Raw genomic sequence first — 16,088 nt, forward strand, 5'->3', positions numbered from 1 at the left:
TTACTTTTGAGACGTCCGTGTAGAGCGTCACCGCTGAAGGAAAACCTCAGAACAATTTCCTCTCGTGCAACACTAAGAACTCGTTCTCCCCCGGATTGTCCCAAATGTTGGACAGAAACTCATCGGAGAAGGCGCTCTGGAGGCTGTCCTCATTTCCCAAACAGTTAATGATTTCATATTGAGACGGCGTGAGGAACAGCTGATCCATCCTGAAAAGACAGCGCCACAGTTCCGTCGTATGCAGCGCTGCAGAGTGGAAACTATCTGAAGACCTCATGAATCCAGCAGGGGAATCTTCAGGCTTGAAATGGCTAAAGTGTCATTTTAAAATGTTGAAACACACACAGTCTGGTGGCGATACGAGCACAGCATCCCCGTGAGATGGAAATAACGGCCAGTTGAAGGCGCACGATTCATATTTATTAGAAATGAAGATGAAAGAACATTTTCAGGGTTGTGCACTGCTCCATCACAACTGTTGTCTCACAACAGGACACACAAATCAAACGCAACACTTTAACACAGAGAACAGAAAATGAGTGAAAAACTGAATATCTGGACCCTAATCGAGATGACGAGACCCCTTCTGAAGCGGTCCACATTCAGCTGGAGTCCGTCTTGGGCGTCACGCTGTCCACGCTCGTAGTCAGCAAGTATTTCTACGAGCAGAGAAGAAGCAGCCGTCATGGGAAAGCTTCACACCAGAGCCGGACCCGGGCGGTCCGGACCCACCTGCAGGTTCTCGTAGTGCTTGATGGTCCTACAGTGGTTCAGCTCGGCCTCTCGAGCTCCGCTGAAGAACCGGCGGCACACCTTGCAGAAGAAGCCCGTCTTGGGGATGAGGAACTCCAGACCTGAGGACGCACAGCGTGGGGTTTATCCACCGCAAGGCTCTGGAGCTCTCTGAAAAGAAATCCTCAACAAGTCTCACCGACGGGGCTGCTGGGGTCGAAAGGAGGAAGGGGGAGGCCGGTCTTCACGGTGTCCTCAGGTCTGTGTGTTTCTGTAGGACACAGTGAGAAGAGGCTGTCAGGACTGTGGGTCCTGCTGCTGGAGTGCAGAACAACACTGGCCTCACACTGCACATCTGGAGCACTCAGCGTTCCACTGTCAGACTGCAGAGATCTTTACAAGGAACAATCAGTAACTCATGAGAAGAAGGCCTATTATATTAATTATGGGTTTATATATTAATTATGGGTTGATGCACTGCTTCTTATGATTATTTTATCTTGTGTATTCTGTTCACTATTTCTGTGTTTTAATCTTGTGTACTTTGATATTTGATGTTTGCTTTTGTTATGGACCCCAGGAAGACTAGTTGTCACCCAGGTGACAACCAATGGGGGAGACAAAGCTGACATGACAGCCAGAGCACGGCCACACACCGCTGGTCACATGGGAAGAGGCAGTGTAGAGGCACAACGGCTCCACCCACCCATCCATCCATCCATCCACCCACCCATCCATCCATCCATCCACTCATCCATCAATCCACCCACCCATCCATCCATCAATCCATCCACTCATCCATCAATCCACCCACCCATCCGTCCGTCCGTCAATCCACCCAAACGAGCTTCTGATCCACTTGCCTGGAATATGAAGGTTACACCTAGGCATGTGGCAATATGAAAATTTCATATCACGATATTTGGTGGCCCAAAATATCACGATTCACGATATTATCACGATATTGGCGCATTGCTTTTAATACTATTGAAAATGCCCAAAAACTCAGTGAAATCTATCAACATCTATCAACAACATGCCTGAGCAAATTTTGATAAAGTAGAGGGAAAAAAATGAAACTTTTACCCTTGCCTAATTTTTTTTTTCAGATTCCACATTGAAAAACACCATGATAACAATGAAGCAGCCATAATGGCACCACTGCCTGCATTCAGCAGCTCCTGGACGACAACTGGACCAGGTCACATGAGAATAGCACAGAGCACAGAGATTTTATCAAGTGTTTAGTTTGCATAGAACCAGGCGAACCCTCCTTTCAGCAATCAGCGTTGCCACTTTTTTCCAACTCTGGTTACGGAGATAAACTTTGACCATCGTCTGAAAGCAACAGTCAAGCAAGAGCAAGAGTCTGAAGGGTCTGAAGGGTCTGGAGGGTCTGAAGGGTCTGAAGGGTCTGAAGGGTCTGGAGGGTCTGAAGGGTCTGAAGGGTCTGGAGGGTCTGGAGGGTCTGGAGGGTCTGAAGGGTCTGGAGGGTCTGGAGGGTCTGAAGGGTCTGAAGGGTCTGAAGGGTCTGGAGGGTCTGGAGGGTCTGGAGGGTCTGGAGGGTCTGGAGGGTCTGAAGGGTCTGAAGGGTCTGAAGGGTCTGGAGGGTCTGGAGGGTCTGGAGGGTCTGGAGGGTCTGGAGGGTCTGGAGGGTCTGGAGGGTCTGAAGGGTCTGAAGGGTCTGGAGGGTCTGGAGGGTCTGGAGGGTCTGGAGGGTCTGGAGGGTCTGGAGGGTCTGAAGGGTCTGGAGGGTCTGGAGGGTCTGAAGTAGGGCTGGGCGATATGGCAAAAAAAATGATCACGATTTTTTTTTTCATATCATTCGAGCTCGATTATAATCACGATATGTTATATTGTTTTTAAACCAGTTTTAAAGCATCTGCACTGAAAACTAGAAGTATAGAATAGTTAAACATTTTATTAACAAACTAAGTAAATAGCAATGCAAATTAAATAATATAAACATAGAAAAATAAGAACAATTTCACTTAACAGTGCAGTAAATGGGAAAAAAAATCTAGCACCAAGATAATAAAATCTTGCGATGCACCGTTTTTTTTTCAGTAAAAGAGAAGAACTGAACGATCGTTAGTTAAAGTGTGACAGTTTACAGCCCGGAGGATTTTTGTTGCTATAAAAGATTAAAAAAACTAAAGGAACCGCCTGGAGATAATGAAGGTGCTTCAGAATATAAACATTATTTTCAAGTTCTGATGCTAAATATGCTGCTGCCATCATTAATGCTTGCATCAAATGTACAAAATTTAAATAATCTAGACAGGACAGATTAGACTTAAAATGTAGCAGTACAAAACTACAATAACACACAAAAAAAATAGACAAAAGTAATTGTTTTTATCCTCTTAGAATGTTGCTCGTATGGTGCAGTGGCCTGAAAAGACGATACTGGCTGCGTTTACATGCCGTCAATATTCGTGTTAAGATAAATATTCTGGTTTCTGAAACACAATAACCCCAGGAGATCCTCATTCAGACCACGGCCACAGACGACGCCATGACTGCATTTACACTTCATGCCACTAGGGGTGCTGTTTGCATGTTCAACCTTATTTTACACAGACACCACAGAAGAAGAAGGGCTGCAGCGCTGCAGGCTCTCTCTGCATGTTGTTAGAAGAAGAGTGTTAGCGGCAAGACGTGGTGACATGTTCAATGATGCGATGCAGCGTTTTTTCAGTAAAAGAGAAGAACTGAACCATCGTTAGTTAAACTGTATCACAAGTAGTTCCTACTAAAAAGACCAGATTCTTTGCGGATCGGTGTGCTAGCAGCGGCGTGCTAGCAGCGGAGCGCTAGCAGCGGTGCGGGTGGAGCAGCCTGTCCTGTCAGCAGCAGCCTGTCCTGTCAGCAGCAGCCTCATCTTCAGAGCATAACGCCGAGGCATGGCTGACTTCCTCTGCTTCGCTGCCCTCGGCTCCACGTTCAGCTCCATCTCTGGTTACTTCTCAGACAACTTTCAGGCGGAAGTTGAGCAGGAAAAAGCCGACTTTGATTGGCTGTGGTCACGCACATTTCTGCCTTGTCTGATCGAGTAATTGTGCTCACAGCTGATCACCGTGATCGACTGGAAATTAATCGCGATCAACAATCACGATCATATAATCGCCCAGGCCTAGTCTGAAGGGTCTGCGCTTGGTGAGTTTCTAACAGGAAAAGATGTTTTCGCGTGTCTTTGCATGTAGAGAAGCTAGAGCTAAAGAGCTAAAGCTAGCCAGCGTATTTGTTTTGAAGCACTGATTGGTTGAAGTTCGCTGTCAGTCAAAGTCCACAGGGGGAGAGGCGGGATTTCAGTGGGGTTTCAGAATTAGACCCAGAAAATCTTTTATTTCACACAAAATGACTTTTCCTTAGCGCCAAAAATAAACTATTACCATGTTAATGCCAAAGCTGGGGTTTGGACGAGCTAAAAAAGCAGGATACAGCCCCTTTAAAGTGTAATTACGTGCGTTTTAAAGTGTTAGTGTGTTACAGTGTAATTAAATGCCTTGATCAATTACATGTTTTAAAGTGCAATTACATGCACTTTAAAGTGTAATTGTGTGTTTGTGTAATTACATGCATTTTAATATGCAATTACATGCCTGTTACTGTGTAATTACATGCGTTGAGTAAAACATGCGCTTCAAAGTATTGAAGTATTTCCTGAACCATTCATGCATATTTGAGTAATCTGTGAATCTCCTCTGGCGGCCATGTTGAGGCTGAAACGCCCATAATGCACAGCTCCGCCCATAATGCTTAAAGTGTAAATTTTCTAGTTTCATATGAGAGCCAGCATGTTGGGGTGGAGCAGACGGATCTGGTTCTGTTGCGTCTTGCATTGGGAGGTGCGCTGAGGGGGGCGGTAGAGTGTCCGTCGGGCCGAACGCGTTAATGCCTCGTTTTTTATCATCCTGGCATAAAATTACTTTGGAGGTTTTCTCTGGATGTGGGACTTCTGTGGCGGTTTGTAGAACATTTTGCTGCAGAGGCTTTGACACCGTGGCTCAGACCAGCAGCTGTTTAAAACGGGCTGGTCTCCAAATGAAACAGACGACGTGTTGTAAATGACTAAATGACAATCTCGGCTGTGCAATATCGTGAATCGCGATTATACCATAAATCAGGACATCCCTAGTCACGCCATTCATGGTTCAACTCTGATTTTTAGCTCAAACTGGGATTTGGACCCCAAAAAAATATTTAGACTATTTAGCCTCACCAACATGTCTTTGGATTTTTTTTTCTTTTTTTTTTTTGCCAAAATTGTTTTTTAGTCACAAATGGTGACTGTCTAAACGAAGCACTGCTTCCCCGTGTTTACCAAAGTCAGCTTTCTCAGACAGCGTTGGCGACGGACACGTGGAAAGCAGGCCTCGGGGCTCCTGATGCCCCCTGAGCTCCTCCCAGACCCCGGGTTCTGTCTCCACAGCCACTCGGCCTCCAGTCCACCTGGCCTGTCTGTACCCGTCAGCGGCCAGCAGGGCTCCGTAGGACTCCTTCGGCTTGACACTACACCCTGCCGAGGACCGCCTCTCCACCCACGGAATCACAATCACAAAGCTGGAGAGAACCTTCCTGGCCTCAGATGCTCTTCCAAACCAACCCTTTTCTGCTGCAGCTCCAGCTCTCATGTCTCGGCGGTCTTCAGAGGGTTCCTCCGCCTGTCCCTCCTCCTCCTCGGCTGGAGCTGCAGGTGTGGAGGGAGTTCGGTGTGAGGAGCAACCGCAGACCAGAATGCAAATCCTGAAGAGAGGTGGGGATGTGGAGCTCTACCTGGCTCGGCCTCTGGGGCTTCCGATGCTTCAGGATGTCCTGGACCTGCTATTGCTGGTCCTTCTTCAGGACCTCCTGCTGTTTCAGCAGCTTGGGGCTGACAGGCTGAGGGCTGGAGCTCTGAGGCGCCGGCTGCAGGACGTGAGAGCAGAGTCTCTGAAGCCTGAGCTGGGCCGGCGTCTGTCGGAGTGGAGGACTCCTGGAGGAGAAGGGGAGTGAACAGAGCACCATGAGATAACGGCTCATCAAACCCCGCAGGCTTCAAGTTCACCACCGGGATGTCAAGATCCTGATTTTCATCTCAGGAAAACTGTTAGAAAGCAGGAAAGAGCACCACAAGCTAACAACACAGACAGAGCTCCAGCCTGGAGCGTGGCAGACCTCAGGGTGTGTGTGGGCGTCCTCTCTGGCCTCAGACGTTTCCATGGGAACAGCGGGAGAAGGCAGGTCGGCCACCTCTCCAACTTCATCGACGGTCACAAAGTCGCTCATGTTGAAGGGGAACTCCTCCTCCTCCTCCTCCTCCTCCTCCTGGCATAAGAGAGCAGCTGTGTTCAGGATGAAGGCTCCTCCCCCTCCTGGACCCCTGCTGAACTGCAGATGTTTCCTCACCATCACTCGGGAGCGCTGGTCCCTCCAGGAGGTCTGCCTGGACCTGGACGGGCTGTCCCCATGAGCCCTCACCCGGTCCCTTCTGTCCTTCTCCCTCCTCTCTCTCTCCCTCTCTCGCTCTCTCCTGGCCTTCTCTCTCCTGGCTCTCTCCTCCTTCTCCCAGAGCCTCCTCTCCTTCTCGCGCTTCTCTCGCTCTCTCTCCTTTTGCTTCTTCCTCATCGCCTCCTTTCCTTTGCCCTCCCTCTCCTGCCTCTTCAGCGGCTCCGCCCCCTCCTCCGTCCCCTCCTCCGTCTCGGCCGCCGTGTCTGCGGCCGTCTCCGTCTCCGTGGGGACGTCCTCCGTCTCTCTCCTGGAGGCAGCAGCTCTGCTTTTAGCCGTCTTGATCCTGCACTCCTCCAGCAGGGCGTTGACCATGGCCTGAGTCATCTGGAACACAGACCGGTTCAGACCGGTTCAGACCGGCTCCACCCGACGCTACAGGGCGCTGCAGAGCTCTGCTTACCTTTGGCATGGCTAGTATGGGTCCTGGTCCTGGTCCTGGTGGTAGTCCATCCCTGCTTGGTTCAGTCTCCAGCTGTGCAGGAGCTCCCTGGCTCACTGGCTCGGAGGCCTCTGCGGCTGTTCCCCCGCCCTCTGCGGCTGTTCCCCCGCCCTCTGCGGCTGTTACCCCGCCCTCTGCGGCTGTTACCCCGCCCTCTGCGGCTGTTCCCCCGCCCTCTGCGGCTGTTCCTCCGCCCTCTGCGGCTGTTACCCCGCCCTCTGCGGCTGTTACCCCGCCCTCTGCGGCTGTTCCTCCGCCCTCTGCGGCTGTTACCCCGCCCTCTGCGGCTGTTACCCCGCCCTCTGCGGCTGTTACCCCGCCCTCTGCGGCTGTTACCCCGCCCTCTGCGGCTGTTACCCCGCCCTCTGCGGCTGTTCCTCCGCCCTCTGCGGCTGCTCCCCCGCCCTCTGCGGCTGTTACCCCGCCCTCTGCGGCTGTTACCCCGCCCTCTGCGGCTGTTCCTCCGCCCTCTGCGGCTGCTCCCCCGCCCTCTGCGGCTGTTCCCCCGCCCTCTGCGGTGGCTCCTCCACCTTCTTGCGGGGTTACCCCGCCCTCTGCGGCTGTTACCCCGCCCTCTGCGGCTGTTCCTCCGCCCTCTGCGGCTGTTCCCCCGCCCTCTGCGGCTGCTCCCCCGCCCTCTGCGGCTGTTACCCCGCCCTCTGCGGCTGTTACCCCGCCCTCTGCGGCTGTTCCCCCGCCCTCTGCGGCTGCTCCCCCGCCCTCTGCGGCTGCTCCCCCGCCCTCTGACGCTTCAGGCCCAGCTGAGCCGGCCCCCCCCCCACCGTCCTTGTCCACGACTCCTCCCGGCGCCTCGTCTTCAGCCACACCCTCTGTGCTCGGTTCCTTCTCGCTCAAACCTCGGACGTTCTGCAGAGCGTCCGGCGGAGGCTCCTCAGGCGGCATGTCCTCCTCGGCGGCGGCTGCTGGCTGGCTGTGTGCAGGAGTATCCTGTGAACACACACACACACACACACAGCTCCAGGCCTCTGACAGCGCTAAAGCTCCACAGTGAGATGGGAAAGCGCTGACCTGCGGAGGCTGCTGAGACGCAGCTGCTACTTTGGGCTGCTTGGTGGGTTTGGGGTCGGGCTTGCGGGAGAAGGACAGCGGGTTCCTGTGGATGATGCAGGGAAAACTCCGGAAGCGTTTGTACACGGACAGCGCCGTGGCCGCGGTCGCCATCTCACAGATGACCTGAGACGAGAGGAACCATGAGCAGCTGGTCACTGTCAGCTCCGCAGCATGTGGAGCCCGGTGGGTGCAGGGTAAAGCCTGGTCCATGCTTCCAGTGTCCACGTCCGCGCACCGGCAGTGTGCATGTGCTTCCCTCATGCTAAACCTTGGGCTCAGGCGGTGCACGTTCCACGCAGGTGCACGGATCCACGCGTCCTCGAGAAGCTTTCTGGCACTCCATGCATATACCGGTGCGTACGCGCAACACAATCTCAAAATATGGGCTGAGCGCCGACGTCCACGGATCGACTGGCGCAGACCCTGGTAGACAGTTGATAACGATATTTATGTCACAGCAACCAATGAGCAACGCGAACCCACGCAGACATGAAGCATGGACCAGGCTTCAGGGTGAACGAAAGGCCACAGAACAATCAGCATACGAGGAAAAGAAGTGCTCATCAACAGACATCAGACACATCAGCCACAGCTAGCATCCACAGCTAACAGCAACACCAACTAACCTTAGCTAACCCTAGCTAACATTAGCAAACCCTAGCCAACAGTCGCTAAGTCGAGCTAACACTAACCTTAGCTAACACTAGCTAACCCTAGCATCACGTGATGAGGCAGAAAGCATGCTGTCTGGTTCTCCTCGTCGCAGCGCTGTTTTTCTTCTGCTCAGGTGGTGAAATGTTTCCTGAGGACCCTGGAAACAACGTCCTGACTGGTGTCTCTGCGCCACGAGGACTGACTGAAGGAATAGCGCCCCGGCTGGAGCGAGAGGCCTCTCACCATGCCGCTGAGCACCAGGGATTTGATGACCGTGCCGAAGCGCCGCACCAGCGTCAGCACTTGACTGGACCCCGCCGGGCTGTCGGGGACATTCCGGATCACCAGCAGGCGGCTCCAGCCCACCCGGACCGGACTGTCCTGCAGACACAAAGTGAGAACACACAGTGAGACCACACCAAGCGAGACCACGTCTCTTCGTTCCAACTGCTGGTTCCAGTACTCACAGCTGGATGAGCTGCTCCCATCAGCAGGTTATAGAGACCGACCTGTGGGAAGAGCCGAGCATGAGCAGAGCCTGAGGCGTGCCGCGGCTCGGCGGCAGGAAGGGGAGTCGTACCGGCGTGCTGAGGCCGACGTTCTGCTGGATCAGGACAAGCTTCACTTCAGAATCTTTGACCCTGGCCGGCGTGACGCTGTGATTGTTGATCATCTCCTGAACCCTCTCCACATCGGACACCGCCACCACCGCCTGAACCGTGAAAACAGCAGCGGAGTTACATCGGGCGGCCCCGGCGGCGCCCGGCGTCCGGACGAGGCCGACGGAGCCCACCTTCCCCAGGGGAGGCACCAGGAGGACGTCGCAGCCACGCTCCAGGCCCGGGAACAGCGCCAGCACGTCGCTCTGCGAGCAGCCGCCGTCCGGCAGACCTGAGACCAGCACCGTGCTCTTCTGTGGGACGGACCGGGGAGGGCGCATCGTGACCTTTACTGGCTGATACGTTTGTCTCTACCGGTGTGAGTGTGTGTGTGTGTGTGTGTCTGTGTTTACCATGGCAGTCTTCTCGTCGGCCTTGACTGCAGTGAGGAATGAAGCAGGTCGACATGCGGACAAAACACAGAACCAGCAGGAAGTTCCAGTCAGAGCCAGTAGTTTGTAATGTAAAGCTTCAGAGCATGAAGGATGCAGTGGCTCATAACCCGGACATCACGGCAGTCCGGTACCAGTCTGGTAAATGAAGGACGTGTCCACCGGTCCGCCTGGCGAGTCTGGTGAACGGAACGAAGCGGCTCCAGCTGGAGGAGCAGGGCAGCCAGAGCTGTCTGAACGGGAGGCTTCCTACCGGACTGGCTCCCGGGCGCTCCATCGTCCGCCTCCGGGTTCCTGTGAAGACAGGAGGCGGGTTCCTATGAAAGCCAAGCAGGTGTGAAGGGCGAGGCGGTGAGCGGGTCGGACCCGGTACCTGCTGTCGGCGTCGGACGGCTGCTCCGCTTCGGGCTTCTACACAAAACAAGACACACGTTGACAACGAGCAGCGGACACAACACACGCTGCGGGGACAGAGTGGACGGAGCGCTGGAGCTCCAGACCTGGGCTGCGGACGCCGTGATGGTCTGGTCCCGGATGGACAGGGCCGAGCAGGCGCAGAGGGCCCGGGCGTCCTCCGCCTTCAGCATGCACACCGACGCCTGCAGGGACAGGACAGGGTGAGCACCCGCCCGTCCCCCCGGCCCCCCCCCCGTCCCCTCCATGGCCCCACCTTCTGCCCCGGGGCCTCCTGGCTCTCCTCCTCGCAGCTGGGGATCAGCATCACGTTGTTGATCTTTCCAAAGGAGCAGACCAGGTCAGTGACTTCCTGTTCGGAGGCGTCTTCGGGGATCCCCGTCAGGAACACCAGGCGGTCGGACACCAGGGGGTCCTCGGGGGCCGGAGGCACCACCTTCTTCTTCTTGGCCGGAGGACCTTTGACCGCCTGCACAGAGAGAGCGTCGCTCATTAACCAGTCTGCTGCTCTCCGCCCCGCAGAGAACAGCAGAAGAAGAGCTTGCCGTCTTGGTTCCAGACTTGGTCCCGGCCTTGGAGGATTTGGTGGGGGGGTGTTTGGAGCTGCGAGCGGATGGAGACCAGTCCTCGTGAGGACGCTTCAGCCCGCCGTGAGACAGACCGACTGGGAAGACGAGCGACACGTTAAGAAGCAGAGTTCCCGTCAGTCAGAGTGAAGGCTCAGCGCCGCCGCGGGTCTGACCTGCCTGACCTGCCGACAGCCTGGTCCTCTGCAGCCAGCGCTCCCTGGAGGACGACCTGTGAACAGCAGGGGGGCTGCGGGAGCGGGAGCGGGAGCGGGAGCGCCGCTGGGTGTGGTGCCGCCGCTCTGAGGGCAGAAAACAAAGCTTTGTGAGGACAGCCTTCATCGGCCCAGGGTCCGGACCGCTGCCCGCCGCTCGGTACCTGGGTAGAGGTACTGCCGAGGGTGGCGGTGGGGGGAGCCCGGGCGGACGCGAGGCCTGTAGACCCGGCCGTCCCCGGGAGACGGAGACCTGGAGAAGGACAGAGCGCGCTCTCTGGGATCCCACGGAGCTCTGCTGCCATGCTGCCTGCCCCGACTGGGAGGGAGACGGACCAAGTGATCAATGGTGGCTGTCCTCAGATCTCTCTGTGCAGAACTCGTGAATAACAAAGTGAGGTGGGAGCCGTCCCTCTCCGCACACGTCCCACTCACCTCGGTGCGTCTGGTCTCCAGTTGGGATACCTTCAGAGACAGAACAGTCCATCACTCACAGGCTTTTACCGTCCATCAAACACATTACAAACAGAGGTTAAAGGTGAGAAAAGCAGAAGCTGAGGTGTTCTGGGGACAGACTGAGGACAGACTGAGGACAGACTGAGGACAGACTGAGGACAGACTGAGGACAGACTGAGGACAGACTGAGGACAGACTGAGGACAGACTGAGGAGTCTCACTGGTTTCGCAGGTCTCTGCAGGACGCCGTGTGGCTGACAGTGTTAACATGTTCCAGCCAGTCCTGAAAGGACAGAGAAGGAGAGCCGTCACAACCACACACCCTCATCCAGGCCTCACATCTCCACACCAGACTCCTGCTGCTCTGGAGCTCGGTGTGCGACCTCTGACCTATGGCTCAGGTCTTCCTCCAGACCGGAGCCATACACACCACAGAGGCCCCACAAGGAGGAACGCAGTGAGCGGAAGCTGCTTCCAGCATCTCAGAGGAACGATCACTGCCAGCAGGAAAGCTGCTGCGCCTCCTGCCGGGGTTCAGGGTCCCATCAGGACAGGACCAGGACCGGGACCGGGACAAGACCGGGACCGGCACACAGCTCGAATTCAGCTGGAGAGACCAGAGTCCAGACCACTGAAGACAGCAGAACACTGACCGTCCTGATGAGGTCTGGAGGTTGTGGCGGCTGGTAAACCACCACCGACAGAGACGAAGCTTAAATGAGCCTTGGAATGAACTGGACCTCAGCAGGAGGGATTTCTGTTCTGCCTCCAGATGTTTCACACTAGGAACGACTCTTCCTCCAGCTGAATGTTTCTCGACACCTTCAGAGGGCTTCAGAAACCTCGCTGTGAGGCCAGAGACCCGGAGGAGCAGACCAGACCACGGTCTGGAAACCAGAGACTGAGAAACAGCTTCAACTGGCTTCAATGTGACAAATGCTCTATTTCAGGGGCGGCGAGCTGCAGTCCTCGAGAGCCGCAGCCCTGCGTGTCCTCCATGTCTCCCTGCTTCAACACAGCTGAATCCCATGAAGAGTCATGGCCAAGTCCAGCAGAAAGCCAGATAACGAGCCTCATTACAATCAGCTGTGTTGAAGCAGGGAGACATGGACAACATGCAGGGCTGCGGCGCTCGAGGACTGCAGCTCGCCACCCCTGCTGTGTTTGAACTAACAATCACAGATTCAGTGTTAATTTGACCTGAAGGTTCATTTCTGCTGGGATCCAATAGAAAATGGATGGAGAGGTAACAGCAGCTCACTGGTTGAATTAGTCATGTCCAATGACTGTTTGAAACTGGAGGAGTTTTGACATGGTTCTTCCAAGCTGATCATTTTGGATTTGCTTCACTCTTGATGGGAGTAAAGACCTTGACCAACACAATTGGTGTGTGAAAGGTTGGGCCTCTGTTAGCATGTGCGCTCCCCTGGCTCCATGTTGGAGTCTACTGTGCCTCTAAAACCCATCATGCACCCTGAAACAGACAGACCACTAACCAGTTACCCTCATTACACCAAGGACCGACTGAGATCTACTTTACTGGCCGCTCGGTATGAAGCAAATCCACAATGATGAGCCAGACTGCCCTGAAGCGCCCAACACTTCGCTGGACCTGAACTGGACCTGAACTGGACAGTCAGCGCCACTGCACGGCCCGAGAAGCTCTCGCTCCACAGGCGTGTCAGCCGTACTGTCAGTCTGCTGGACTCCACAATCAAGCTCTGTCGGCTGCCTGCTCACACCTACATCTCAACGGGGAGGGTTACAACTCACCTGTTCCTGATCACACTGTATGCTGCACAGGGAGCAGGTATGAGGATACACCTTTGGAGACTCAGCTGAGAAATCACTGATCATGGTCGGGCTGGGGAGCTTCGTGCTTCCACGGCGAGGTTTAGAGCCAGACGACGACGAGAGAGACCTCCTGGACGAAGCCTCGCTCCTGCTTTCGGACGGAGGCCGTGCTTTAGTCCGGTCACACCGGTAGTCCCGGTCTTGATGGCGGGATTTTGGCGACGTCCGAAATTCTGCGCTCTGGCGCGGATCGCCACTGGATCGGCGGTAGTCCCGGTCTCCACGCTTGGCTGGGCCAGAGGCTTCCAAACGAAGCTGACGTCTTTCTGTTTTCTCTGCTTTTGGAGCGGACGACCTGGACGACGAGGCGGGGTACATCTTCACCGTTCTTTCACTGGAGAGCGGCTCTCTTTTGAAAGTCTGTCCTCCGTCTTTCACTCGGCTAGCATGCCCATAGTCTATGACTTTCCCTGCTGTCTGCGTCACCGTCAGGAAACTGGGCACCTCCGGGGACACCAGCGGAGACGAGCTGGACGGACGCAGCGGCATATCATGGATGGAGCGAGAAAACATGGGTGCGGAGGAGGAAGCCGCCGGGTTCTGGTTGCTGGACTTATTGATCTGGATGTCACGCAGAATGAAAGGTAGAGTATCTGGAGTCAGCTGGTCGTCAGGGTAGTGACTCAGCACCTCTAAGTCCTCGTTTGAAAGTCCAAAACTTGCCAAGATGCTTCCTGCACTCTCTGGCGTGTACAAGTTCTGACCCTCTCCGCCGGCGTGAGGGTGTCGGGTCTGGGCCAACGGAGAGTCGCTCATAGGGGGGGGCCAGTTTTGGACCGGCAGCCCTGCCTGAATGTTCGGGGGCTGCTGTAACGGCCCGTGATGCTGTTGAGACTGGAGGCCGACGCTTGGTGGAGGACCAGCAAAAAGTTTGGCTGGCGGTTGGAAGTTGGACCAGTCCACTCCTTGCTGGTGAGCAGGCGGGTTGTCAGCGGGCAGAGGCATGGCGCCGGAACCATAGCTTCCCTGCTGGTTCATCCTGGGAGGCGGGCCTTGGTTCTGGTGCTGGTTCGGTCGGTTCATATGATCCATCTGGCGGTGGTCCATGTCCCGGACGCCCCGTGCAGACAGAGCAGACTCCAGCTCGTCGGGGAGCTGAGTGGGACGGGGAAAGGGAAAACCCATCCGCTGCATGCTGGGGTGGCCGGGGGCGTGGCCGGGGGCGTGGCTGGGGGGCGGCTGGTGAGGCCTGGGTCCGCCGGGGAACGGCTGCTGCCCCTGCTGCTGGGAGTGCTGGTGATACATGATCCTGTAGGAGCCCACAGTCGACCCCCGCTGCTTGTTGAGAAGGCTCAGGAGGGCCGGGCGCGGCGTGGAGGCCGCCGTCAACCCGCCGCCGGGCCGCTGGCCGCCGACAACCAAGGTCACGAGAGTAGCGAGCTGCCGGAGGGCGATCAGCGCCTGATTCCCGATGTGAGCCAAGCGGAGAGCTGTCACTGCAGCAGCGCCGGCCACCGATCCAAATATGAAATGGGTCCCTCTGGCGATGGAGAGTGATGAACTGAGCGTCAAAGAAAAGGTGGGAGTCACGTGTGAATTACTGTCTGCAAACAGCCAGGCTGAGGTGGAAAGCAGAGATAAACTATTACAGAGCAAAACCAGGTTCATTTGTCATGTCATAAAGGCAGCTTTCACAAAGTCGCCACGTTTTCACCACCTTTCCAACAGGCTGGTCGGGTCACATTTCACTGGCGGAAGCACCAAAAGCTATCTGTTAGAGCATGAAGAAAAGTGGGCTTTCACATCTATCCCCCCGCTCAGCTTTTCTTTGGGGACGGGAAAGCAAAGCAACACGTTAAGCAACCAATAAAGAAATAAGCAGGAAATGAGAAGGACTGCAGATTTTACAGACGGCCTGGTGAATGTAGTGGTTTCTGTGATGCCTCACGGAGCGACACAGCGACACGCAGCGACACGCAGCGACACACAGCGACACACAGCGACACACAGCGACACACAGCGACACACAGCGACACACAGCTGTGCATCGTGATGCATCATGGAATCGAATCCAACAGAGACCAGTCGAGGTGCTTAACAACCTGGATCTGACAGCAAAGCCAGCAATAATACACACCTCCAAACCAACATCTGGCCGAATGGGAACACACACCCTGAACATCCAGCAGCGTGACAGAACACACACCAACACACACCACACTGACCCCGACTCCAGGAGAACTGGGATGTGGCTAAATTGAAGCTGAGATATTAAATAAATATATTTCACTAACAATTCAGTCTGGCCAAGCGAGCAGGACGACCAGCACCAACACACACACCGAGTGTGAAGATCTCCAGCGCTGTTCTGTCACTGCAGCTCCTGGGACTGTCGGTCCAGACCAACGAGTCCACCCTCTACACAGCTCCTGGTTGGGAGAAAGGCTTCTCCAGCCTCACTTCATCTCCTGAGAGGAAGAACTGCTCCCCTGCTTCCTGTTACATCCAGAGTAAAAAACATCCACCGTGCACAGCGAGAGTCTGGTGGTCCAGTCCACAGCCGGTCAGGAGCCGAGCATCGCTCTGAGCGGAACCCGAGCTCAGCTCAGACCTGACGGCTCGTATGAGGGAAGGGAACCCACAACCAGGCCGCAGTGCTCGGTCCAGATCCATTCTGGTGGACCACACGCGCTGCGTAGGCAGGCTATGCTCGCGCTAGCCGAGGAGGGGGGGCGCACTGATCACACAGCCCCCCCAGGGGGAGGGCTGGTCACTCAAACCAACTCCATCCCTCCTGGACTACCGGACCGTTAGCGGCGAGTTCCAGAAAGTTTCAGCAGAAACTTAAGGCCTCAGTGGGCTCCCCCGTCGCCGCGACGTCGATGCTACGACGTCTACGCCGTAGCCCTGCGTCGGGCTACGCCGGGGCTTCACGTGCGCCTCCCGAAAATCGTGACTTTGCGTTGAGGCGACGTGTGGTGACGTGAACGTCGAGGGCTGTGATTGGTCCGCCTTCACGTTGTTTATAGAATGAAGTAGAACTCACCCGGAATGCTTTTCTGATCCGAACAGTGCTTCGGGAGAAATTTAGATCCAAAACTGAGCGGCGCACATCCCTATACTGTTAGCAGTGTTAGCACTGTTAGCAGACGGGGCTATGTGTAGAGCTGCTCCTAAAACGGCTTTAATCGTCCAAAAGCTCA

The 16,088-nt window shown here is 55.4% G+C and overlaps 2 protein-coding genes across 3 annotated transcripts; both read right to left on the reverse strand.

The window, feature by feature from the left end:
• Positions 1 to 404: 404 nt before the first annotated feature.
• LOC115390524 (putative uncharacterized protein DDB_G0271982) lies at positions 405 to 7,383 on the reverse strand. Of its 2 annotated transcripts, XM_030094423.1 has the most exons (9): positions 6,839 to 6,967; positions 6,626 to 6,754; positions 6,123 to 6,549; positions 5,893 to 6,044; positions 5,512 to 5,710; positions 5,342 to 5,425; positions 932 to 1,003; positions 733 to 854; positions 405 to 659 (listed from the first exon to the last, which is right to left on the reverse strand). In XM_030094423.1, exons 2-9 carry the CDS (start codon positions 6,632 to 6,634, stop codon positions 603 to 605), a joined length of 1,122 nt encoding a protein of 373 aa, XP_029950283.1. In that variant the 5' UTR covers positions 6,635 to 6,754; positions 6,839 to 6,967; the 3' UTR covers positions 405 to 602. The 2 variants fall into 2 exon arrangements, with proteins under 2 accessions (XP_029950283.1, XP_029950282.1); XM_030094422.1 differs by having other exon boundaries at positions 5,893 to 6,042; positions 6,124 to 6,549; positions 6,626 to 7,383.
• On the reverse strand, positions 7,102 to 15,211 carry LOC115391064 (zinc finger protein 638-like). The gene is made up of 18 exons (XM_030095160.1): positions 12,865 to 15,211; positions 11,313 to 11,374; positions 11,071 to 11,100; positions 10,800 to 10,954; positions 10,606 to 10,722; positions 10,400 to 10,518; positions 10,111 to 10,323; positions 9,941 to 10,039; positions 9,814 to 9,851; positions 9,694 to 9,734; positions 9,402 to 9,427; positions 9,183 to 9,302; positions 8,970 to 9,101; positions 8,857 to 8,898; positions 8,633 to 8,770; positions 7,694 to 7,858; positions 7,316 to 7,612; positions 7,102 to 7,197 (listed from the first exon to the last, which is right to left on the reverse strand). Exons 1-18 carry the CDS (start codon positions 14,551 to 14,553, stop codon positions 7,102 to 7,104), a joined length of 3,579 nt encoding a protein of 1,192 aa, XP_029951020.1. The 5' UTR covers positions 14,554 to 15,211.
• Between the last annotated feature and the right edge of the window lie 877 nt (positions 15,212 to 16,088).

Source organism: Salarias fasciatus, chromosome 6 (genome assembly GCF_902148845.1).
Source record: "Salarias fasciatus chromosome 6, fSalaFa1.1, whole genome shotgun sequence".
NCBI classification, from domain to species: Eukaryota; Metazoa; Chordata; class Actinopteri; order Blenniiformes; family Blenniidae; genus Salarias; species Salarias fasciatus.